At 45.5% G+C, this 26,311-nt stretch overlaps 1 protein-coding gene across 2 annotated transcripts; it reads left to right on the top strand.

Moving 5' to 3' along the window:
* Positions 1–826: 826 nt before the first annotated feature.
* On the top strand, positions 827–25,988 carry LOC137533114 (arylamine N-acetyltransferase, pineal gland isozyme NAT-3-like). Of its 2 annotated transcripts, none has more exons than XM_068254297.1 (2): positions 827–891; positions 21,285–25,988. In XM_068254297.1, exons 1-2 carry the CDS (start codon positions 873–875, stop codon positions 22,112–22,114), a joined length of 849 nt encoding a protein of 282 aa, XP_068110398.1. In that variant the 5' UTR covers positions 827–872; the 3' UTR covers positions 22,115–25,988. The 2 variants fall into 2 exon arrangements, with proteins under 2 accessions (XP_068110398.1, XP_068110399.1); XM_068254298.1 differs by lacking the exon at positions 827–891 and adding an exon at positions 2,278–2,356.
* The last annotated feature ends 323 nt before the right edge of the window (positions 25,989–26,311 follow it).

The following is a 26,311-nucleotide window of genomic DNA, read 5'->3' as shown; positions in this document are numbered from 1 at the left end:
TAGTATGATGGAGCCCTACCCTGCTAAATGTGGATTGGCCAATAAGTGAATAATACAATCGTGTAACAAGTGCTCAGCTAACAACTGATGAAGTCTGTAGTTAGTGGTAACACTTGTACAAGGTGATATTGAGGCACTGGTGAGCACCCCCCCCCCCCCTCCCTTCAGTTTTCGACTCACCAAATCCGAAGGCCAACAGGGCCAGAAACCGCCTCTGGGATGTAGGCCACCCCAACCCTCTCTGGCAACTTGCTGCACTCCGTCCAGCCTCAGGAGTCACCTGATTACAACTTGATCACCGGACCTCAATAATGACAAGTTCATATGAGTTTCAATAAGCACAGGCCACGCGTTTCATGGGCCTGCACACACATTAGGCCAAATAAAGTGCCAGAGATGTATCGGGGCCAAGCACGGTGCCCTATTGCATTATTCACGAATGGATAGACTGTGACAAGCTCAAGTACCCCTTGAGCCCAACATATGTACCGCCTGGTGTACGCGTACCACAAACTCGGAACAGAGGAATTAAAGACTACCTCCTGTGTAAAAAGTCAGAGCCTGTCATGACAGGCTCAGGGTTAAACACTGATCTGATGTAACCTGGACACAGGTGATGCTCCCCCCTCCCCTCCTAGTCGTGGGCATTTTTCCAAAGTCTACTGAAGCTCTTTGGAAACCTCCACCTGCATTGCCATGGCCTGCCCCCAGCTCAGCAGCTACCAATTAGACCGCTGCTGCTGTGCGTGCGTGTGTGTGTGTTGGTTGGGGGGGGTAGCATGGCAGATGGGGAAGGCCAGAGACGTGGCAGAAGTTTGAAAAAAACAACCACAGGCGCAACTCTGAGGGGGCCGGAGCGATTACCTGCCTGAATGAATTACTTTGGATTAGGTAAGTATTTAACCCTGAGGATCCCCCCAGCATTGCATCATTAAGCCAGAGCATGACATGACATGCTCTGTCTTTTTTACTTTAACTACTAGACAACCGTGTCGCGCCGATGGGCGTGGCCGCAACGGCAGCCCCAGGACCGCCTATCGCTGATCGGCGTAAAGTCCTGGGACTGCAGTTTACAGGAGATCGCGCGCATCTCCTGCCTGGTAGGCGGAGAGAAGCTCCGTCTTCAGTCTCCCAGCGCCGATCGCCGCTCAGAGACTGTTAGACGGCAAAACTGCCGTCTAATTAGGGTGTACAGCGCTGCGATCTGCAGCAGCGCTGTACTGCCGTGTGACATGGCTGTCCCCTCCATAGGCACACAGGTGAACGGCTGTCATAGGCTGAAGCCTATGACAGCTGATCACAGGGTTTGGCTGGTGGGGGGGAGGGCGGGGACAGAGGGGGAAAAAAATACTATGTTTTAATCAACATTAAAACATATAAATATTTGTATAAAACAAACGACTGGGAGGGGGCGATCAGACCCCACCAACAGAGAGCTCTGTTGGTCGGGAGAAAAGGGTGGGGCGAAATCACTTGTGTGCTGTGTTGTGCGGCCCTGCAGCTTGGCCTTAAAGCTGCAGTGGCCTATTTCACAAAAAATGGCCTGGTCTTTAGGGGGGTAAAGCCTGTGGTCCTGAAGTGGTTAAAGAGTAACTTAAGCCAAATTGACAGAGCATGTCATGAGAGGCTCTATCTTAATGATGCAAGGCTAGGGGGAATCTTGTGAAATTAAATACTTACCTGTCCTGGCGTCTCCCTTTTAGAACGAGCCCGGCAATTTTTTTTTTCAAACTTGCTGCCAAGGCTCTGGCCATGCCCCCCTGCCACCAGCCTCGTCCTGATTGGTGGCTGCCAAGCTGGGGGCGGGCTGCACCCATGCTGGCAGAGGTTTCCAAAAAACCTTTGGCAGTTTTGGCAAACACGGCCTCCACCGCACAGCCAAGGAGGGAATGGAACGTCACCTGTGCCCCGAACACGTCAGGCCAGCTACTGTACATATTTAACCCCGTGATCCTCCCCATCCAGTTTCATTCAGTCATTACAGGCACTGTCAATGTCCCTATCCAGTTTCATTCAGACAGAGCCTGTCATTGCAGGCACTGTCAATGTTAACCTCAAGTACTTGTACTTGATAATTACTAATTATAAGTACTAATAATTGCAAAGTCAAACATAATAAAACAAGTAGCAAGTTAAATACGGAAGTGTGCATGAAGTCAGAGAAATTACGCTTGCACAATTCCTGTATCTTTGCCAGTTAACCGGCAGAGACCAGCTCTGGATACAAGTGCAAAAGTCCTCCCTGCACAGCATACAGAGAAGTGCAGCAGACTCTTAGTACAAAGATCACATAACAGGTCACATGACTGCTTCATTTTCCTGTTTCACGACAGACTGACTGGAAGACTTCGAGAAAGTAAGTGCTGGGTTTTTTTGTTGGAAAAGTTGGATCCTCACAGAAAATAAACTAACGCAAGGATCACACAACAGATGTGCAACACTTGCTGCCATGCTAAAGCAGAACTCCAACCAAAACTTCTGCACTTGTCATTTTTAAATACAATGGGAAAGGGTTCTGATCTCTGAGAGGTTTATCAAGCGTTATAGCTTCCCCATTCTGTTTCCTGTTTATGCCTAGGATCTAGAAAGTGGACCTGAACTCTTGCACAGGACAGAAAGAAAAGAGAAAAATGCACCTTGTATGTATTTAGAGAGTTTAGCTTGTCTACTCGCCCCCCCCCCCCCCCACCCCCAATAGCCACTGTAATATGATCTCTCAGCTGTGTCTGCTCAGGAATTTCCTCGGCAGCACAGCTAATCTGTAAACACAGAATATCTGCTTCCATGAAAGCAGAAAGTAGACACACTGCAGATGTATTGCAGGATTTGTATCATCTATAATAAAGAATTTTTTTTCTTTAAAGGTTAATGTGCCGCTGCAAATCTTTTCGAGTAGAGAGGAAGTTCTGAGTTCAGGTCTGCTTTAAAGTGAACTTGATGCGAGAAGTATATGATAGCTGCCATATTTATTTCCTTTTAAACAATACCAGTTGCATGGCACCCCTGTTGGTCTATTTGGCTGCAGTAGTGTCTGAATCACACTGATTCACAGCCTAATAGCATGCAGCTAATCTTGTCATATGTCAAGAAACATCTGATCTGCTGCATGCTTGTTCAGGGTCTATGATTACAAGTATTAGAGGCAGAGGATCATCAGGATCGCCAGGTAAATGGTATTGCTTAGAAGGAAATAAATATGGCAGCCTACATACACATCACACTTCAGGTTCCCAGGGCTTATTTCCACTAGGGTGCCATGTCTGTTTCTGAAGCGGACACGGCACCCCTTTATAGCTTTGCCATGGACGGCTATAGGGACTCGGATGTGTGTTATAAAAACCTGCAGCATGCCGTCCAGAATTGCACCTGACATGCGATTCAGACACAATGTTATTGAACAGAATTTCCCTGTTTGGCTCAGATGTGGGGAAACCCTGCTATGCGTTTCTAGTGCAAACGGGCCCTAACTCATGTCTCTGGTACTATAGATACGGACACCCAAATTTACCTCTATGCTCCCGATTATTATCATTATCTGCCCTTAGGCTTAATTTAACACCAGGGATGTAACAACAGCGCCCCAAGCAAAATTATAATAGGGCCCCCTTCAGATTAACCCCCCCCCCCTTTCTGAACTTAGTGGAAAGTCAGCTCTCATATCCCAACCCCCCCTCCTTTCAAGTGTTGTGGCCAGTCATTGCAGACCCCCGACTCCTAAAGCTCCCAATCGTATACTTAAATGTAAAGTGATTTTGAGTCAGAGTATAGCAGCTTTCAGTGTGGGTCTGCCGGGAGAAAGAGGAGATCCGATGCAGCGTGGATCAGGTAACTATAACATCTCTTAAAGTGGAAACATGGGGTATCAACCATAAATGTAAGCGCTCGTCTCACCCATAAGCCTATCTATAGAACTACAATTGGATTGGGGAGCCCAGAGCATAATGTATTCAAAAAGGCTTTAGCAAATAGCAAAAAGATCCATTAGTACAATCAGTAAAAAAAGATCAGAAGCACCTAGAAATCTTCAGGCCCATGGATCAGGTAATCCTCTATATGTGAACAGCCAGAAATCCAGTAAGAGCAGTGCAGAATCATCAACTCTAAGGAAGATAGTGTTATATTGCAACAGGATCTGGATAGGATGGCTATATGGGCACATACATGGCAGATGAAATTCAATGTTGACAAATGTAAAGTCATGCATTTTGGTCGTACCAATGGTCTAACACCATACAAAATAAATGGGATACAGTTGGGGACATCAAACTTGGAGAAGGACTTAGGAGTACTCATCGACAACAAGTTAAATAATCGTACTCAATGCCAAGCCGCTGCAGCTAAAGCTAACAAAATTTTGGGATGCATTAAAAGGGAAATAAAAACTCGAGATGCTAGCATAATATTGCCCCTGTTTAACTCTCTAGTAAGGCCACATCTGGAATATGGAATTCAGTTCTGGGCACCACATTACAAAAAAGATATTGCAGTTTTAGAGCAGGTGCAGAGACGAGCAACAAAATTGATACGTGGGATGGAAGGTCTCACTTACCAAGAAAGGTTAGATAAACTGGGTTTATTTAGTCTAGAGAAAAGACGCCTTAGAGGAGATCTAATTAACATGTATAAATACATCAGAGGGCAATATAATAGCTTGGCGGATGAGCTTTTTGTCCCTAGGCCTTCTCAAAGGACTAGAGGACATGATCTGCGCATGGAGGAAAAACGTTTTAGCCATTTATTTAGGAAAGGGTTCTTTACAGTAAGAGTGATTAAGATGTGGAATGCATTGCCACAGGAAGTCGTTATGGCAAACTCTATACCTGCATTTAAAGGGGGCTTAGATGCTTTCCTTGCGTTGAATGACATCCATGGCTACAATTACTAGGTAATGCCAATGATGTTGATCCAGGGATTTTATCTGATTGCCATCTGGAGTCGGGAAGGAATTTTTACCTTGTAAGGGTTTTTTCGCCTTCCTCTGGATCAACAGGGATATGTGAGGGAGCAGGCTGGAGTTGTACTTTGTACTGGTTGAACTCGATGGACGTATGTCTTTTTTCAACCAAAGTAACTATGTAACTATGTAACTATGTATAATTATAAACATATAGACACTTACCTGACCTATGGGCCTGAAGATTTAAATTGTGTACACAATATAGTTCTGGTTAAATGGGAGTGCACTTCAACAAGGACTAATCTATGGCCATTCATTCTAGGTGCTTCTGATCTTTTTAAGTTTTTTTTTTACGGATTGTACTAATGGATCTTTTTGCTATTTAATAAAGCCTTTTTGAGTACATTATGCTGTGGGCTCCCCAATACAATTGTAGTTCTATAACTATCACATCTCTCCCTGTGCTACACTTCCAGAATGGGAGGGAGGTGAAGAAGGCCCCCATAGCCCTCAGAACTAAGATAGATAGATTTCTGCCACCAAAATGCTGTTTTTTATTGCCCCTAAAATAGTAAATGTACACCCCTCCCCTGCTTAAGTGCCAACTGACTCTCGTCCCTGGAAACATGTAAGGACTTTAACCTCCCTGGCGGTAAGCCCGAGCTAAGCCCAGGCTTGCCGCCGCAGAGGATCACATGGCCCCGGGAGGATTTTTAAAAAAAATAAAATGTGCTTTATATGCTTAAGCTAGCACTTGGCTAGCTAACTATGTCCCCCAAGTTTTGCTGCTCTCCACCGATCGCCGCCGTCACTTACCTTTCACTTTCTGACAGCCCCCCTGTGCCCACGCTGGTACTCAACGATCTTTGGTCCCCCACCACAGCTAAGCTTTGTTATCACTGACTTGCAAGTTGATGGCCACTGAGTGTGCAGCCCTGGCTGCGCACGTCGTTGTTCGCACTCGGCGGGAGCGTCCTGCGCAAGCACAGTACGAGAAAACCTTGTACTGTGCCTGGGCAGGACGCTTCCGGCAACTGGAGCACGCATCCAGGGCCGCGCAGCCGCAGTGACCATCAACTTACAAGTTGACGATAACGAAACAGCCACGGCGGGGGACCAGAGGATTGTTGAATACTGGCGTGGGCGCAGGGGGCTGGCTGGTTTCCTTTAAAGACCAAAGCCTTTTTTTCCCCACAGGATTTGTGCTGTGATCACTGGGATGAGCTCACAGTGATCATGGCATCAGGAGAATGAAATTGGCTCCTGACCGGAGTACGGCGCTCAGCCGTCATTAGGACTGCTCAGCGGGAGAAGTGCTGTGGCAACAGCTACGAGAGCGGGGGGACCGTGCAGCTACGAGAGCGGCGGGACCACGAAGCTACGAGTAACTGAAATCTACGCCCTGGCAGTAATAACAGGAAGATTTGAGGGCACAGATTTTAATTAACTACTTCCAGAAGCAGTTAAAAGTGCCTATTAACAGTACAATTTATAGTGAACAATCTTATTATTTAGATCGTATTGTATGACAACAGTGAAGCTGGTGGGCCCAATCGATCCTGACCGAAAAAGTCGGATTCTTTAAAGGGTACCAGAGATGTACCCTAGATGAAAAAATGAAAAAGATTTTATACATACCTGGGGCTTCCTCCAGCCCCATACGCGCTGATCGATCCCACGCCGCCCACATCTACGAGAACCGGCTCCTGTCGCTGACGTCATCGGAGGCTACGCAGGAGAAGTGCGCCCTCTACGTATCTCTCCATACACTGCTGCAGAGATACGCAAAGAGCGCACTTCTGCTACGCTTAGACTGGCTCCGACTGACGGAACAGCGGGGAGCCGGTTCTCGTAGCTGTGGGCAGAGGAGGATGGCGGCGATCCAGGCTGATGGGGCTGGAGGAAGCCCCAGGTATGTTTAAAATCTTTTTTTTTTTTCCATCATCTCTGGTTCCCTTTAAAGGGACTCCGAGCAGTGCAGAAACTATGGAAAGATGCACATCATTTTAAAGCTCTCTTTCTCCTCTTTCCAATGATATATAAACCGCCACCCTACGCCTTTTAGTTTTCGCTATTTTCGCGATTGAAATTGCCGCGGCCGCGATTTCGATCGCGAAAATAGAGAAAACTAAAAGGCGTAGGGCAACGATGTAGGTGTCGTCAGAAAGAGGAGAAAGAGAGCTTTAAAATGATATCCATCAAGCCATAGTTATATTGTATTACACAGGGCGACTTTTTGTCAAAGTCAGCAGCTGCATTAAGCATAATGGAGCTGCTGACACTGGGGAAAGTGTCGTCCTGTGTAATACAATATAACTATGGCTTGATGGATATCATTTTAAAGCTCTCTTTCTCCTCTTTCTGACGACACCTAAATCGTTGCCCTACACCTTTTAGTTTTCTCTATTTTCGCGATCGAAATCGCGGTCGCGGCAATTTCAATCGCGAAAATAGCGAAAACTAAAAGACGTAGGGTGGTGGTTTATATATCATTGGAAAGAGGAGAAAGAGAGCTTTAAAATGATATGCATCTTTCCATAGTTTCTGCACTGCTCGGAGTCCCTTTAATGCTGATAAAACCCAATCTTTTCGTTTCATCTGACTGACCGTATCAAAAATAAGACTGTTTGCTACAAAATTGTACTATTACTGGGTTTTTTTTTGTATAGTTCTCATGCACAGATAACAACAGCAGCCAGTACAGCTCCACGGAATATGTTTGCGCTTAATAAAACAATAATACATTGTATGTTAGGTTTATATACAGCGAGCTAGTATCTCGCGTACGTACAAAAAGGGCGCCTGGACAAAAAGGGCGCGGGGTGTAAACTCTAAATAATAATTAATCATTAATAGGGTTTATAAATATAGTGTGCTATATTTCGTTTACAAATAATGTTTAACAAAATTATAAATCATTAAATAATGTTTATGAAATCGGAAATTGTGAAAACGTTAATCTTCCCTGTTTCAAAAGTTAAACTTATAATTACGTTTATAAAAAAACCAATAATATATGTTTAATTGTTATAATTGTATATTATTGTGAATAACCGTCATTTATGGTTTGTTCTTATAATAAAATCTGAAAATATTGTTTATAAAGATGATATAAATATAACTACGTTCGTAATAAGTGTTGTAATACATTAGTAATTATTACTAAAATTTTACTAAAACTATACCTAAGCCTACTCTTACACAGAACCCTACCTGTACCTATCCCTAACCCCTAGACTCCCCTGTTGGTGCCTAAACCTAAGACCCCCCTATTGGTGCCTAAACCTAAGACCCCCCTGTTGGTGCCTAAACCTAAGACCCCCCTGTTGGTGCCTAAACCTAAGACCCCCCTGTTGGTGCCTAAACCTAAGACTCCCCTGTTGGTGCCTAAACCTAAGACCCCCCTGTTGGTGCCTAAACCTAAGACCCCCCTGTTGGTGCCTAAACCTAAGACCCCCCCCTGTTGGTGCCTAAGTAACCCTCCCTGTACCTACCCCTAACCCCTAGACCCCCCTCTTGGTGCCTAAACCTAAGACCCCCCTGTTGGTGCCTAAACCTAAGACCCCCCTGTTAATGCCTAAACCTAAGACCCCCCTGTTGGTGCCTAAACCTAAGACCCCCCTGTTGGTGCCTAAACCTAAGACCCCCCTGTTAATGCCTAAACCTAAGACCCCCCTGTTGGTGCCTAAATCTAACACCCCCCTGTTAGTGCCTAAACCTAAGACCCCCCCTGTTGTTGCCTAAGTATCCCTCCCTGTACCTACCCCTAACCCCTAGACCCCCCTATTGGTGCCTAAACCTAAGACCCCCCTGTTGGTGCCTAAACCTAAGACCCCCCTTTATTATGTGGATAATAATGTTTTACTAATTGTGGATTCAAAAAATATTTTGCAATTTATGTTACGTACTGATCGCTTTATTTTGTGAATAATAATGTTTTACAAACAGTAAGGGATAAAACTTTAAATAATGTTTTAATTATTTAACCACTTGAGGACCCACCCTTTACCCCCCCTTAAGGACCAGCGCTGGTTTGATTGATCTGTGCTGGGTGGGCTCTGCAGCCCCCAGCACAGATCAGGGTGCAGGCAGGGAGATCAGATTGCCCCCCTTTTTTCCCCCCATGGGGATGATGTGCTGGGGGGGTCTGATCTCTCCTGCCTGCTGTGGGTGGCGGGGGGGGGGGGCACCTCAAAGCCCCCCTCCGCGGCGACATTCTCCCCCCTCCCTCTCCTACCTGCTCCCCCGGGAGATCTGGGCTGCACAGGACGCTATCCGTCCTGTGCAGCCAGTGACAGGACGTCCCCTGTCACATGGCGGCGATCCCCGGCCGCTGATTGGCCGGGGATCGCCGATCTGCCTTACGGCGCTGCTGCGCAGCAGCGCCGTACAAATGTAAACAAAGCGGATTATTTCCGCTTGTGTTTACATCTAGCCTGCGAGCCGCCATCGGCGGCCCGCAGGCTATTCACGGAGCCCCCCGCCGTGATTTGACAGGAAGCAGCCGCTCGTACGAGCGGCTGCTTCCTGATTAATTAGGCTGCAGCTGGCGACGCAGTACTGCGTCGCTGGTCCTGCAGCTGCCACTTTGCCGACGCACGTTATGAGTGTGCGGTCGGCAAGTGGTTAAATAAGATAAATATGTTTAGTATTTTCATAAACATTATTCGGCACGGGTGCATTTTATAAACGTAAATCACCACAAGTTCAGTTATAAATCATTAAACATCGCCGGGCGCCGTTTGTAAACTTTATTTAGCTCCTGGCGCCGTTTATAAACTTTATTTAGCTCCGGCGCCCTTTTTTCCTACTCGGCGCCCATTAAACGCTATTTATTATGGGAGTGAATGGCGGTGCCCTTTTTGTCCACTAGCGGCATGCGCCCTTTTTTCCCAGCTCCAGTATCTCTGTCTGTTTCCTCTTCCAGTGTCTGTCTTTACGGTGATTTACTTTCATTTCCTGTTTTCAGAGATCCACTTAGGAATAGTGATGGCCATGTCTAGAAGAACTCATGGAGAAGCATGTGATTTGTTTGATCAGCTGATAGGTTTGCAAGGCTCTGGTTTGCTGGGATCACATTCTGCTTTAGCACATGATCCTGACTAGCAAATCAGAGACTTACATATCGATTGAAGAAAAGAAAAAACTTGCGCATAGACAAATAAACACTGGCCCTTTAAATTCATACGGTGCCGCTCTCAAATACTGGTTGGTGCCAGCAACTGTAAAAGACAAACGGGTAGGGAGACAAAGAGCGCTCCGTAGTGCATTAAATGGGATTTTCTATTTGGATCAAATTGAGATTATAACACTCACATTTAGTGATGTTGTCCGTAATTGTGCTTCTAGCCTGTCCGGTGGGTCGCCTCGTACCATAAGCAGCCTGGCCAGACCTGAGGAAGGCGTGGACTTACGTCGAAACCGGTAGTGACGTCAGACGGCAGAGTCTGTGCACTGCTCGCCCGGGACGGACGTCCTCCTAGATTCCAGCCACACCATCAGCCCTGGCCAGGCTGCTTATGGTACGAGGCGACCCACCGGACGGGCTAGAAGCACAGTTACGGACAACATCACTAAATGTGAGTGTTATAATCTCAATTTGATCCAAATAGAAAATCCCATTTAATGCACTACGGAGCGCTTTTTGTCTCCCTACCCGTTTGTCACTTACATATCGATCACCTGCCCAAACTGATCACATGCTTCTCTACAAGAAAAATCTCCCGAATGGTGATGGTCTCCTGGATAGTGACTGCAATAAATAGCTCGAGTTGCTATCCTTTCCTATGCAATATAATAGCTAAAAATACTCATTTGTAATTTGTACAAAACTACAACTAGAGGTTTCATTGCTTTTATTCACACATTCCAACTGAAGATATACCGTATTTCACCTAATTTCTTGTGCTCTGTGACTCAATTACAGATAAAATAAATTGGGAAAAATCTCCTTAGATATAACTCAAACAGCGATAGAAACCTAACGGTTCCTTATTATTTGACCCTAACAAAGAGATTCCCCGTTCTTTTCAGATACTTTGTAGGAGCTTATTGATAGCAGCACTTTTTGTTACAGCTTTCAAATGGAAATCTCCTGATCTCCCTTTACCCTTTGGGCCCTTTCACACCGAGGCGGTACAGTGCGGTATTTTTACCACACCCCACCGCCGTGCAATGAAAGTCTATGGAGACTTTTATACTACAACGTTATAGCGCAATGCAAGCGACGTCTTCGCCGCATCCCTGACGCAGGTCAAGAACTGCGTTAATGCTGCTGCAAGTTGCGGTGGTCTGCATCTACCCCGAAGTCATGCTAGTCTACGGCGACACGTCGGTAAACAATACACTTCCGTATACCCGAAGCAAGAAGTGACGCGTTGGTGGCCTGTTTTTTTGACTGTGCGATGCAGGGGGTCGGGCGCGACGCACCGCTGACGCTGGTTACTGGTGTGAAACCAGCTATAGTCCCTGATAAATAATAAACATAAGACTCTCCGACAGGTTGTTATTTGCCAGTATGGACACGCACCACGTCATTTCGGAGGAACTGATCACTTATTGTGAGAATTTGTGACTTCTGCTGAAGGCAGATTTTTTTCTGTTGTATGTGTTTGCCCCTTTGCTATTGACTTTATTGCTATTGACATTAATGCTTCTTTGCAGAATGGTCATGCTTGTTCTGTTGGACTCTTACATCATGGTTCAGCTGATGACTCGTCAAATTTTCTCATGTTACTGATTTACCTTGACGTGTTATACTTGAACATTCACTGTGACTTGTCTTATGTTTTTGTTTAATAACGGCTTTGTAAAACCTTTAAAAAAAAAAAAAAAAAAAAAAAAAAAAAAAGAGACGGAGGAGGAGCGGACGTCATGACGTAGTTGCGTGCGCGCTGCCTCCCCACCCGACGGAGCGAAGGGATTCAGCAAGCGGTCCCCGCGGTGGAGATAGACGCCCGGGGGCACGATAGGAGTCCTGGCTACCGCGACTTGGAAGGGACCCGGAGCGGGCGGTGGCAGCCCGTAGTGTGAGGCGAGGTGAGGCTGTATGCCGTAGGCTCGGGCCCAGGGAGCCGGAGGAGTGCACCGCGACCGCGACTGGCAAAGAAATTCCTACCGAAGCTGGCTGAGACTCCCCAGCGTGTAGGACGTGGGAGGAAGGGCCAGGTCGCCCCGGATGAGCAGAGCTTGAAGAGAGGAGAGGGATCCTTGAGGCAGCCTGCACCCATCAGAAACGAGCTGGCCTATGCAGCCTGGAGTGGTGCTCAGGATGGAAACTAGGAAGCAGGCTGGCAGGCGCCTCTTGACAGCGTGAGACCGCTATATAAACTGCAGGCTGGTAGCACTGTGAGCAGGTGAGACGTGTTGTATCAAGCCCCTGTTCAGTCGGCTGTGTCTGTATTGAAGTATATTAACCGGCTGTGACTATATTTGAAGCATACCCTGAGATGGCAGGGGGCACAAAGAAAAAGGGGGCTGAAACGGGAAGTGTGGGGGCCACAGGTACTGGAACTAAAACACCACAGAGGGGTGCAGCCGATTTTTTTACTCCGGCAAATGCAAGTAGCCCGCACGAACGAATACCAGCAAAAACAAGTAAAACAACCCAGGAAAGCCCACCACAACCTGTCAGTAATAGAAAAGCCACCAGCCTGGAAGAAATGTGGGCACACCTGCAAATGCTGCCCACAAAACAGGACTTAAGTGCCCAGACAGAAAAGATACTAGCGGCCACGCATGCAGAGGTGAATACCCTAAGAGAGGAAGTGGGAGCATTAACTGAACGGGCGGAGGGATTGGAGCAGGAGCTCTCTAGGGTGAAGAAAATGTTGACAGAGCTACAGCAAGAAAGAAACAATCAAAAGTTAATCAATAGGGTGGTGCACACCCAACTTGAAGACATGCAAAACCGCTCCAGACGCTCAAACATCAGGATTCGGGGGCTGCAGGAGTCCATAGGAGGTGAGAGGCTGCGTCAAACTGCTCAGACCATCTTTAACAGGATCCTGAAAAGGCCGGAAGATCAAGCGATTGCTATCGACAGAATCCATCGCGCGCTGGGAGTAAACCCAAGAGCAGGGGAAAGAGATAGAGATGTGATTTGTCGGCTACACTACTACACGGAAAAAGAAGCAATTATGTCAGCAGCATGGAAACATCCAGAAATAGAATTTGAAGGCAAATCGTTACAACTCTTCCAAGATCTGGCAACATCAACACTTCAACAGAGGAGAGCTCTTAAACCCCTGATTCAGGTGCTTCAGAGAGAGGGAATGATTTATAGATGGGGGTACCCATTTTCTTTGCAAATTAAAAGGGGAGCCCACGCCTTTACTCTCAGATACCCTGAGGATTTGCCGGAACTCTTCAGAACATTTGATATTGCAGCGGTGGAGCTACCGGACTGGGACGTAGAGGGGATAATGCTGGGTAAGACGCGGCAAGGCCGCCGAAGCTGAAAGTTATTTAACAATATTCCTAAACTGCCGAACTGAACACTGTATGCCTAAAGAGTATGAACCTTCACTATAAGTGATATCTTCGTCTGAGAACTGGGTTACAAGTGTGGACTGGGGGAGAGGGGAGGGGAAAAGAAACGCATACAGATGTGAAACAAGTGTATACAACTATGCCCTTAGTGACGGTTTGGGGGGGTGGACGGGGGGCGCGCTCTGGTGCCCCCCGCCCATCCCGAAAAACAGGGGGGGGGGTGGAAGGGTGAGTGGTGTGATATGGTGTTGTGTAAATATATACAACATGTGAAACACATAAAAGGGGTTGGGTGTAGGATGTGTGAACACAGGTTTGTGGGCCAGTGGGGTTGGGCGGGGGGTGCGCCGAGGCGCCCCCTCCGTCCATCTTGAAAATTTGGGGGGGGGGAGGTGAGGCGGTTTGGTACAATGATAAGTATTTGCACATAAAATGTGAAGAGCTGGAGCAAAGGTATATAATTATGTTTGGAGGGGCAGCTTGTGGGGGGAGGGGGGTAGGTGGTCGGTAGGGGTGGACGGGGGGCGCACTTCGGTGCCCCCCTCGCCCAGCCTGAGAACTAGGGGGGGGGGGTGGAAGGGAGAGTGATATGTTTCAATGATATGTAATTATACACAAGATGTGAAGATATAACTGACACATACAGGAAGTGATTGGGTGCAAAGTAAATGTACACAGGTGTGTGGGGTGGGCTGTGTTGTTATGTCGGTGGTCGGGGGGGTGGACGGGGGGCGCTCCTCGGTGCCCCCCCCCCCCCCCCCCGCCCAACCTGAAAATTGGCGGAGGGGGAGGGGGGCGAGGTGGGATAGAAAAATAATTGCACATAATAGGTGAAGAGGTGGTATAAACGAATATAATTGTGTTTTGGGGGGTGGTTGGGGGGGGTGGGGGACCGCAGGGGTGGACGGGGGGCGCGCTTTGGCGCCCCCTCGCCCACCCCGGAAACCAGGGGGGGGGGGCGGTGGGGAGAGTGATGTGATATAAGGTTATGTAATCACATACAATAAGCGTGGATATAATGGATATATATAGGAGGTGATTGGGTGTGAATACATGTGCACAGATATGCCCTGTGGGGTGGGGAGGGGCGTGGTTGTTGGGGGTGGACGGGGGGCGCGCCTTGGTGCTACCCCTGCCCGGCCCGATAATTGGGGAGGGAAAGCGATATTGTATGGGAAATAATTTAACATGTGAAAGAAAATGTGACCCATCTCCCTGGAACCACACAAAATAGCTCAGCGTTAGGGAAGATTGGAGTGAGTAGAGCGGGAGAGGATGAGGAGGTGAGGTATAGGAGAGAAAAGAGGAGGATGAAAAGCAGGTGGAGGTGTACTGTGAAGGTAACGGCAGGGATAGTTAAGAGGAGATCATCCGTCTGGGGGGGGGAGGGGGGGCGCGTCCTGCGGGTCGTGATGTACTGTCTTCAGCCTCCCAACGGGCTGAGAGCCCAGGAAAATGGAGGGGAGAAAAACCCTCAAAATGGAAGGACCTTCACATACCCCTGTAGAAGGGAGAGTGGACGACGTCCACTAAACGAGAGTAGGCAGGGAAGGCTGTCTATTTTAAACTCTTTAACTGTTTTTCTTTTTTTCTTCTCTCTTTTCTTTTTCTTACTACTAAAGCACAGTTTCAAAAATGTCCCACCTGCCCATAAAAGGAAATTAGACAAACAAAAAGATGACACACATTAATATGTTCTCCCAGAATGTCCATGGGTTGAATATCCCAGAAAAAAGAGCTATATTACTTCAGAGCCTCCATAAACAACAAATCCAGGTGGCCTTTCTGCAGGAAACCCACCTGAGAGGGGAGCATCATCCAGGGATCACTAACAGAAGGTACCCGACGGCCTACTATAGCAACAATGGGGAAGCTAAAAGTAGGGGGGTAGCAATAGTACTAGCAAATAGTATACGCCAAGAGGAGATTGAAATAAGCAAAGATACACAGGGAAGATTCTTAATAATAAAGGGGAAATTTAACGATAGAAGGATGACGCTGGGTGTGATCTATGCGCCAAATACGGGTCAGGTGGGATTTATGGACCAGTTCTTGAATAGGTTAGATGAATTTGCAGAGGGGACAATAGTGGTGGCGGGGGATTTAAATCTTGCAATGGACCCTCATATAGATACATCCACTGGGAAGTCATCCCTTACCAGAGGGGCCCATCAAAGAGTCAGGAGGGAACTAAGTAAACGTCAATTAGTGGATATTTGGCGGATTCAACACCCTACATCAAGAGATTATACATACTACTCGCACCCGCATAATTCATATTCTAGATTAGATTACTTCCTGGTATCGCATAATCTACTGTCAGAAGAAATTGAGGCAAGAATTGAATCGTCAGTATTATCAGATCATTCCCCGATTATTATTAAGGTGGGATTTAAAGCAGGGGAGAGGGGCCCATGGAATTGGAAGTTAAATGAATCACTGCTGAGAAAAGAGGAAATAGCGCGGATGCTTGAGGAGGAGATGAAACTCTATTTCGAGGAGAACGCTAAAGGTGAGATATCGCCAGTAGTGGTGTGGGAGGCCCATAAGGTGGTAATGAGGGGAATCCTGATAAGAGAAGGAAGTAGAATGAAGAAAGCGAGAGAGGGGGAAATAGCAGGGTGCCTGGCGGAAATAACAAGGCTGGAGGTACAGCATAAAAAAATGCTGACAGAGAACGTACGGACAGAATTGACAAGAGAAAGAGAAAAGCTTAAGAATTTGTTATTTTCAAAGGTAAAATTTGCAGCAACTAGATGTAAAAGGAATTTTTACGAGTTTGGAAACAAGGGCAGTAGGCTGCTGGCAAGACAGTTAAAGCAACAACAGACGGCAAACTACATTCCATTCTTATGTGATAACAAGGGACAAAAACACTATAGGAATGAGTCCCTATGTAGGATGTTTCATAAATATTATGCGAAACTATACGGGTTGGAGGAGGCTGGGCTGGGGAGTAGGGAGGGCATGCAGGATTATGTGACAGCCTCAGGCATGGGAAAAATACATCCTATGGATGCAGATAACATGGAAAGAGAAATATCGGTGGAGGAATTGGACAGGGCACTGGGGCAAATGCCGGGGGGGAAGGCCCCGGGCCCGGACGGATATACCCTTGAATATTATAGAAGATTTGGGGAAACCCTGAAACCCTATTGGGTGAGGGCATTAAATGCCATTAAGGTAAGGGATTGTGGAGAGGGTAGATTGGGTCGGGAATCCCTGGTGTCTCATATTTCGGTAATACCAAAGGAGGGGAAAGATCTGGCATCCTGCGCGGGATATAGGCCCATATCCTTACTAAATATAGACTTAAAGGTACTAGCAAAAATCTTAGCAAATAGGATAAACCCAGTATTAAAGGAGCTGGTACACTATGATCAGGTGGGCTTTATACAGGGGAGGGAGGCAAGGGATAATACTGTGAGGTCGGTGGACGTGATGCAGTGGGTGGGATCCTCACCTGACCCTGTGGTCTTACTATCAACGGATGCGGAAAAGGCATTTGACAGGGTCAGGTGGGGATATATCAAGGTGGTGTTGGAGCATATAGGCCTGGGCGAAAACATGAGAGCCTGGATAACATCCATGTATAGAGATTTAACGGCCAGAGTAAAAGTTAATGGAACACTGTCTAGCCCCCTGGAAATAACAAATGGCACCCGGCAGGGCTGCCCGCTATCCCCCCTGGTATTTGCCCTGACCCTGGAGCCCTTCTTGAGAACAATCCGTAAAAATGTAGATATTACTGGGGTAAAAATAGGCGGGACAGAGCACAAGATCGCAGCATATGCTGACGATCTCTTGTTTTATTTGACAAACCCCAGAATAGCCCTGCCAAATTTAATGAAGGCATTTACTGAATACGGGAAGATTGCAAATTTTAAGATTAATTGGGACAAATGCGAAGCGATGAGTATGGGGATGAGGGAGGAGGCGGTAGACCAACTAAAAACAAACTTTCCGTTTAGATGGGTGAAAGATTCCCTAAACTATCTAGGTATAAAATTGGCGAGAAATACGCAAGAGAACGTTAGTTTAAATTATTACCCTTTACTTAATACACTGAAAAAAGATCTAGAAAGATGGGCTAAACTGAAACTCTCTTGGTACGGAAGGATCAGTGTGCTCAAAATGAATATCATGCCGAGGCTGTTATATGTCTTCCAGGCCCTCCCTGTTCCCCTGCCCAGAAGCTACCTGGATGAATTAAGAAGGATGTTTACAAAGTTTGTGTGGCAGAGCAGAAGGGCGAGGCTGAAATTTGCATTTATCTCACAGTCAAAAGATAAAGGGGGGTTAGCGGTACCGGACCCCATAAGATATTATCAGGCAGCTGTTTGCACTAGGGTGGTGGATTGGAATAGAAATGAAGCCTCCAAACAATGGGTCGGGTTGGAGAAGGAATTCTTGGAGGGGGAACTAAGGGATGCTCCCTGGCTCCCATATATAGTGGAGGCACCTCGATTGCCAGGCTCCCTGGTAGAAAACACCCTGAAAACTTTTAAGAAGGTAAGTAGTAGGAGGGAGATGTCCGCGGGCCCCTCCCCTCTTATGCCATTGTTGGGAAATAGCAGATTCCCGCCGGGGTGTCGTAAAGGAAGCTATAGAGAATGGAGGAGGGGCAGAAGCCCACGGATCTGTTCCATGATCAGAAAAGGTAGATGGTTGGAGGAAGGGGAAGTTGCAGAACAACTACAGGTGACGCAGATAGACAGGTGGAGCATGTACCAATTTAGACATTTCCTTCGTGCATTGGGCACGAGGGAAATACTTTCTAGGGAGTTGACTCAGTTTGAGAGGCTATGTATGATGGAGGGTTCGACTAAGGGAACATTGGCAAAAATCTATAAAATTCTGGAGGAGGAGGAAGACCATACCTTAAAGTACAAAATAAAGTGGGAGGAGGATATAGGGAGGAAATGGGAGAGCGCCCAATGGGAAAGAATTGTGAGGATGACATACAAGGCCTCGATGTCCACTAGAATACAGGAATCTGGGTACAAGTTGGTAATGAGGTGGTATTATACGCCAGTTAGATTAAACAAGATGAGTGGAGCAAGCCCGTTATGCTGGAGGTGTGGAAAAGAGAGAGGAGATCTAATGCACATCTGGTGGACATGTGAAGGCCTTGTGGGATATTGGGAGAAGGTAAAGAAATATATATGGGAACTGGCTGGAATACCAGCTCAGTCAGGCCCGGAGGTATATCTGTTACACCTGGTGGAAAAAGGGATTAAAGAATACAGAGGGTCTTTGGGGATGCACTTAATCAATGCCTCGCGAATCTTAATAGCCAGAAATTGGAAGTGCCAACAGGCTCCCTCCATAAGGGAATGGTTTATAGAGATTGATCAAATCTATCAGATGGAAGAACTCTCAAGTATTATTAAAGGAAAAGAAAATCGGGGGTGGGATAAATGGTTAGAATTCAGAGCAACAGAAGAGTATGAGAGGGGTAAGACATAGGGCCCAGAAGGGAATGGGAGGTGCGCCTATGGGCAGGGAGACATAGGCCCTGGTTCACCGGTTTCGGTGTGAGGCCGAGTGGTAGTCGAAGGGGGAACATGGCCGAGTGTCAGGGCTGAGGCAATTCCGCATAATCTTGGGTCTGAGTAAGTGAAAAGACAGGTGGGATTGGTGGGCACTTGTTCACTGTTCTGGGTGTGATTTAAACTTCTGGGTGATGGTTCTAATCTTATACCAGGGGAAGTTAGAGGGGGATGTAAACTGAGGATGGGGCAGGGGTCCTCCCCCAAGATGGGAGCATTGTTAGGAAGGAGGTGGGGTCAATAAGAAACGGCGTAGGAGGAGGTGAGAGAAGAAGAATTGACCCGGGGACAGTGGAGGTGGGTCAGATTTGGGGAAGAGGGGGGGGGGGGGGAGGGGGGGGGGGAGGGACATCCTCAGGAATATTTGTATAGGATGCTGCACTGGTATTTCCTTTTTTGTTCTTACTGTAAGTTGTTGGAGAATATTTATTATTGGAAAAATAAAGAATAAAAAAAAAAAAAAAAAAAAAAAAAAAAAAAAAGAAACTACCAAAAGGGGGGAAAAAAAAAAGTTGAGGAGTTTTACAGAGAAAATACTGTATGCATTGTAAATGGTTTTGTGGGCTGGAGTTAATCTCCAATGGTGTGGCAATATCACTAAGATTATAAATGCGAAAGTTTGGATTGTTACTCAATAACGCAACAATGGCTGAACGGATTTAAATGAAATTTGGCACACACATAGTACATTACCTGGAACAACATATAGGATACTTTTTATCCCCATAACCAAAACGTGGGTGGAGACAAATACAAATTTCACTGGGAAAATGTAAACTGCAGCCATTCTTACACGGTTAATGGCAGGGTTCTCAAACTTTGCACATTTGGTCACTGGGATTAATATTCAGAAAAGTGGGTGGAGCCTACAAAAGCCAATCAAAATTCACCTATTGATTTTTAAAGGACTTACAAGGCCAAAATCGTAAAAAAGTCAAGTACCTGGAAGATGTTTAAATGCATGGAGGACGCCGTCCGCGCCCTCCGTGCAGTTCCGCCGGGTCCCCTTCCTGAAAGCGCCCCCCCGTGCCGATCGCGACCCCACAGGCCGGGTCGGGCTCTCATGCCACTCCTAATATGGCCGCCGGAGCTGGCCGCGGCTGCGCAGTTCGCATTGCCCCGAGTGCGGCTGCGCAGCTCTAGGGCCAACCCCTCCGATCCACGCAACAGGGGGGGCGCTTTCAGGAAGGAGACTCGGCGAAACTGCATGGAGGGAGCGGACGGCGTCCTCCGTGCATTTAAACATCTTCCAGGTACTTGACTTTTTTGTACAATTTTGGCCTCGTAAGTCCTTTAAAGGGAAATATTTCATTGCTGTCATTCATGCACTGTTAATGGCACAAGCCTCAAAACTGGTACAGTTGGTCATTGGGTGACTGGGTTTCAAATTCAGAAAAGGGGGTGGAGCCACAAACAGCCAATCAGATTTGTTTCATTACAATGCAAATTACTGATGCCAAAGACTGCAAAGCTCACAAACTTGGTCATTAAGTAATTGTGTGTTAGGGTTAGAAAAAGTGGGAGCAGCCAACACCAGCCAAATACATACATGGGCAATGCTGGGTCATCAGTGGGCAGAGACAAATACAAATTTCACTGGGAAAATGTCAACTGCAGCCATTCTTACACTGTTAATGGCAGGGTTCTCAAACTTTGCACAGTTGGTCACTGGGTGACTGGGATTAATATTCAGAAAAATGGGCGGAGCCTACAAAAGCCAATCAAAATTCACCTACTGATTTTCAAGGGGAATATTTAATTGCTGCCATTCTTGCACTATTAATGGCACAAGTCTCAAACCTGGTACAGTTGATCATTGGGTGACTGGGGTTCAAATTTAGAAAAGGTGGTGGAGCCACAGCCAATCAGATTTGCATCATTTCAATGAAAATTCTTGATATCAAAGACCGCAAAGCTCACAAACTAGGTCACTGAGTAATTGTGTGTTAGGGTTAGACAAAGTAGGCGCAGCCAACACTAACCAAATACATACCCAGGCAACGCCGGGTCATCAGTGGGCGGAGACAAGTACAATATTTCATTGGGAAAATGCCAACTGCAGACATTCTTACACTGTTTGGGTGACTGAGGTTCAAATTCAGAAAAGGTGGTGAAGTCATAGCCAATCAGATTTGTTTCATTTCAATGCAAATTATTGATGCCAAAGACCGCAAAGTTCACAAACTAGGTCATTGAGTAATTGTGTGTTAGGGTTAGGAAAAGTAGGCGGAGCGAACACCAGCTAAATACATATCTGGGCAACGCCGGGCCATCAGCTAGTTAAATAACATTTATCTAATATTGAATAAGTCAAACAATCTAATTATTTCTATTTTCTTTAACAGGAAGCCCAATTCAAATGGACCTGAATGCATACTTCAAGCGGGTGGGGCTAACGGGATCTGGGCCGCCCTCCCTCTCTGCACTACGGGAGCTACATCGCCACCATGTCCTCTCTGTGCCCTTCGAGAACTTGAGTATCCACAGTGGGGAAAAAATTATCCTGGACATTTCATGGCTCTATCAGAAAATTGTGGTTAGAAATCGTGGTGGGTTTTGTTTCGAGAGCAATGGCCTTTTTTCTTGGGTGCTACAAGAACTGGGGTACCAGCCCAAGCTATTGTCGGCAAGAGTAAGGAACAAAAGTAGTGGAGCTTACGGACCTCCTTTTGATCACTTTATAATGATGGTGAAATTGGAAGGGAGGGAGTGGCTTTGTGATGTTGCGTTTGGAGAGGGATTGCTTGAACCAGCTCTGCTAGATGCAGCATGGGAGGAGGAGCAAGCCACTGGAATTTTTCGGTTCCAGGTTGAAGCAGGAACATGGTACATGGAGAGAAAAGATGGTGATCTCTGGAGGAGTCTGTACCAGTTCACTCTTGAAGAAAGAAGGCTGGAAGAGTATAGAGAGATGTGTGAATATCACCAGGTGTCGCCATATTCCATATTTACCTACAAGTCCATGTGCACCCTTCAGCTCCCAAAGGGCCGAATCACATATGTAGGGCACCGACTGATCAAGAAAGAATATATCAGGGGAATTCAGTGCAGTAAAACCACTGAAGAGCTGACTGAAGAGGAGATACCTGATCTGCTCAGAGACAAGTTTGGGATTGTTCTGAAAGGAAAACTTATTCCAAAGGATGAAGAGTTCGCCCCACCAGTGACAAAATAAAAGCCATCCAACTACATTTCATTTTGCTTAAAGTGGACTCATGGTGAAAGTGATATGGAAGCTGCCATATTTATTTCCTTTTGACCAATACCAGTAGCCTGGTAGCTCTGCTGATCTATTTAGCTGCAGTAATATCTGAATTATACCAGAAACAAGCATGCAGCTAATCTTGTCAGTTCTGGCAATACTGTTAGAAACACCTGATCTGCTGCATGCTTGTTCAGGGTCTATGTCTAAGGACTCTTTCACAGTGCGACGTTAAAGTCACATGTTAGAAAATTTTATAACACAGAATAACGCACAGCGATACAAAAGTCTGTGCGACATTCACAGTGCACACGTTGCGTTGTGTGTAACATGTAGCAATATTTAGAAAGTGCTGCATGCTGTGCGTTTAGCAATACATTTGCTGTGTTATGTGTGTTGCACATGCTCAGTAAGGTTTTTTTTGTTTTTTTTAAATGTAACGCATGCGCCGTTTTCGTTCCATCACTGTGCGACGAAAACGGCGCACCAAACGCAGGGCTAAAGAATGTACTATAACGGCCAAGTTATAGTCTTTCAATGCGTTGCATTAGGGGCACGTTATACAACCTTAACGTCACATCAAACGCATCGTCCCACTGTGAAAGAGGCCTAAAAGTAAGTAGGCAGAGGATTAGCAGGATATCCAGGAAACTGGTATTGCTTAAAGTGGTATAAAACCCAGCATTTTTTCTTTTCTCTAAAAGATTATTTACAGCATATAATATACTACCACTTTTTTTTTGTAGCAGAACAGCATTCAAACAGTTAAATACAGGACTTGCTTTTTCAATAGAAAGCTCCCTTGCAGTGAGAGCTGCATCCAAACTGGTGATCACATTATCTTGTGTTAACTTAATTGTAGCAAGAGAGGAATGTAAACCTTCCCTGGCAGTGCTGACTCCTAAGTTAACGTGTGCAGATTAGAGACAGCTGTGAAATAATCACTGGGTACATTACAATGTATAAATACTGTAGCTATGAATAAAATACAATGGCAGCTTTCAGACCAAATAAACTCTACTTTAGGAACTTGTATTTTCTAATGTATGGGTTATAAAAAGTTTTTAAATTTTACATTACATTTTTATTGTATATTATGTCAGCGTTTAATACCGCTTTAAAAGGAAATAAATACCCCACTTCTTTCAATCTTACATAACCCTGATTTCCTTTAGTGGCACCAATCAAGGTAGGCAACTGATCTCTAAATATAGTATCCCACCCTCAGAGTACTTCAGGCTCCACCAGATATTACATTATTTGCGCACCTTTTCATCTTATAGGGTAGATAATCCCTTTACACATTTTGAAGTTACATGTAGATCTGATCCCTTTCAAAAAGGTGTAATTTCTCTATTGTATTCACTTCAAAACCAACCCAATCGGGAAGGAAAGCCCCCCTTTATAACAAGTTGGGAAGCTGATTTCGGGTTTGAGCTAAGCAACGGGGAATGGGAAGAATCTTTCATGACCTTAGCTAAGGGTAGTCTCTATAGCACTCACATTGAAGTCTCATTAAGAATCCTCCACAGAACCTATTTTACTCCTCTTCGACTCCATCAAATGGATTCTGGTAACTCTAGGTTATGTTTCAGAGGCTGCCATGTAGATGGCTCTATGGTTCACATTTTCTGGACCTGTCCTAAAGCTGACAAACTCTGGTCCAAAATTAATACCCTTCTCACAAGAGTCTTTGGTAGAGCAATCTCTAAGGATTCTCGAACTCTACTATTAGGCCATAAACCCTCTCATATGACCCGTCCGGAGCATAAGCTCACACAACATATTGCTAATGTTACTAAGGCCCACATTGCAGCTTCCTGGAGGTCTCCACTTTTATCTTTTCAAAACATTATGAGAAACATAGACTCAACTATGGTCTTGGAGCGCATCAACGCCAAGATAGATGACAAGTTAGAAAACTTTGAGACAACTTGGCTGCCATGGATAACTTTTAGGGGTTTGTCTGGTCTACAAACCTACACCCTTTTTCACTACTTCCTCTTCCTATCCGGAACCCTAACAACCCTAACTCCTTTAAGCTTATATACAACTCTATAGTTATTAATAAATGTATCCAAACACATACATATGAGAACACATTTCTATCTAACCCTATTTGTTATTAATAGCATTTGACCACCTAGGCAACAGCTACTGGAGCCTTTACCCTGGATTCCACATTCCATATTACCTTAATTAGCTATTGCTATAATAATTACCTTGTTATTCTGTTTCTTTTTCGTTTTTCAATTTATCCTCTGCTATTATCTATGTTTTATATGGCATCTGATTATGCTTATTTACTGGGGCTTATGTGCCCTGTAAGGTGTTTTTTTGTCATTCTTTTGCATACCTGCTGTTAATTATGCTAAATAAAGAGATTTTTGACACCTAAAAGGAAATAAATATGGAAGCCTCCATATTACTCTCACCTCGGGTTCACTTTAAATGGGATCTGAACTCTTGCACAGGACAAAAGGAAAACACAGAAAAATCCACCAGCGTGTGTTTACAGAGAAGAGCCTGTCTAATTCTCTCTCATCTGCAAGTAATCACAAGTGTAATTTGATCTCTCAGCTGCATCTGCTACTACTTCGTAAGCAACTGCTACTTAGTAAGTGGTTTTGAAAATAAAGAAAAACCCTTTACACTTTACATTTCCGTCAACTGGCCAGAGGGAGTAGTTTTACACTCAGATGTGAAGAAACATGGCTATAAATTTATCACCTGACTTTCTTCAATGATGAGTACCACAGCACACTTCTCTGCCTTATTCTTCCATGAAAAGAGCCAATGCTGGTTAGGGCTGGACTGTTAATAAGATGCTAATGATTCTGAGGTATCTTGCATCACTGAGTCCCAATTAACACCTATGTGACTGTCTAATGTTCATTATTCATGCTTTGCAAGGCTGGTTTTACCAATAGGCACTGTAGGTTAGGGCCTACAGGTGACCTATGTATGAAATGCAGCTCACTGGCTGCCCCCAGTGCTCCCCTTCTCTCCCTTCCTCTGCAGAGTGTGAGCGGAGCGTATATGAAGAGACTCTGGAGAGGGGAGGCTAATTGTACTGGTTGGGGGGGGGGGGGGAGGAGGAAAGGAGGATCCTCGCTACGCATATCTACGCCCTTGAAAACTTCACCTGCCGATCAGGGGCGTAGATATGAGTCTATGCTTGTTTACCTCACCACTGCCGATCGCACATGCACACCCGCTCGCCCTCGCGCTGTCCTGCCGGTCCATGATCAATGAATGGGAACACGTGTTTCCAAAGTCGATCAAAGTGCCTGTAATAAATAATTACCCGAATCAGCGAGATGCTAGTGGTCATTCAGAAAATGAAAGTAAAAAAACACATACACAGCACCTACTGTGTATTGTTCACAGTACACAGGAGCAAAGTGAGGGGACATCTTGTGGACAAAAAGTAAAAATAAACTTACATACAATAAAATCTCCCATTAGTGATTAACCATTTATACCCCCCCAATAAAGTGACCGCATTTAAGAAAATAAATAATTTGGGTTTAATTTTTACTCCTAATTCTGCAACAATCAATATACAGCATAAAAATAAAGCCTCCCTCTTTATGGAGCAACCTTATAAGTAGGACATTTCACTTTTACTGGTATTTCTCCCTCAGGTTAGTGTCCCTTCATTGCGCACCCTGTGATCTGAACTTCATGTATAACTCATGCCATGTGTATGATTATCCACTAGCAGCGCTGGTTTTCTACACTCTTTGTTATGATTTGACTGTCTTTTCTTTTTGCCTATATTGCTATGTTGAAACTGTAGTGAATTTTATTTTTCTTATAAGTAAAGAATGGAAAAAAAAATAAAGTCCCTTTTGGGTTTTAATTTTATATCTATCTATAGACTGACTTGCGTTGCAAACTAACAGTCACAGCACGAATAATAAAACAGTATTAAAAGTATATGGGGAAGAAAACAGGTCGGGATACTTTAACTTTGTGAGCGATATGTACAAAACCAAAGTACAGTTGTCTCTTAACCTCCCTGGCGGAATGCACATGCAGTGACTGCGTCCGCAGGAGGGATTTTTTTTAAATAAAAAATGTTTTGTACTAGTTAGCTAGCATTAGGCTAGCTAACTATGTTCGCTAAGTCCCCCAGCACCTCTCGGACCCCCCTGATCGCCGCCG

This window comes from Hyperolius riggenbachi, chromosome 9 (assembly GCF_040937935.1).
Source record: "Hyperolius riggenbachi isolate aHypRig1 chromosome 9, aHypRig1.pri, whole genome shotgun sequence".
Classification (NCBI taxonomy): domain Eukaryota; kingdom Metazoa; phylum Chordata; class Amphibia; order Anura; family Hyperoliidae; genus Hyperolius; species Hyperolius riggenbachi.
Note: the sequence above shows the minus strand (reverse complement) of the source record. Positions and strands in the feature narration are given on the sequence as shown.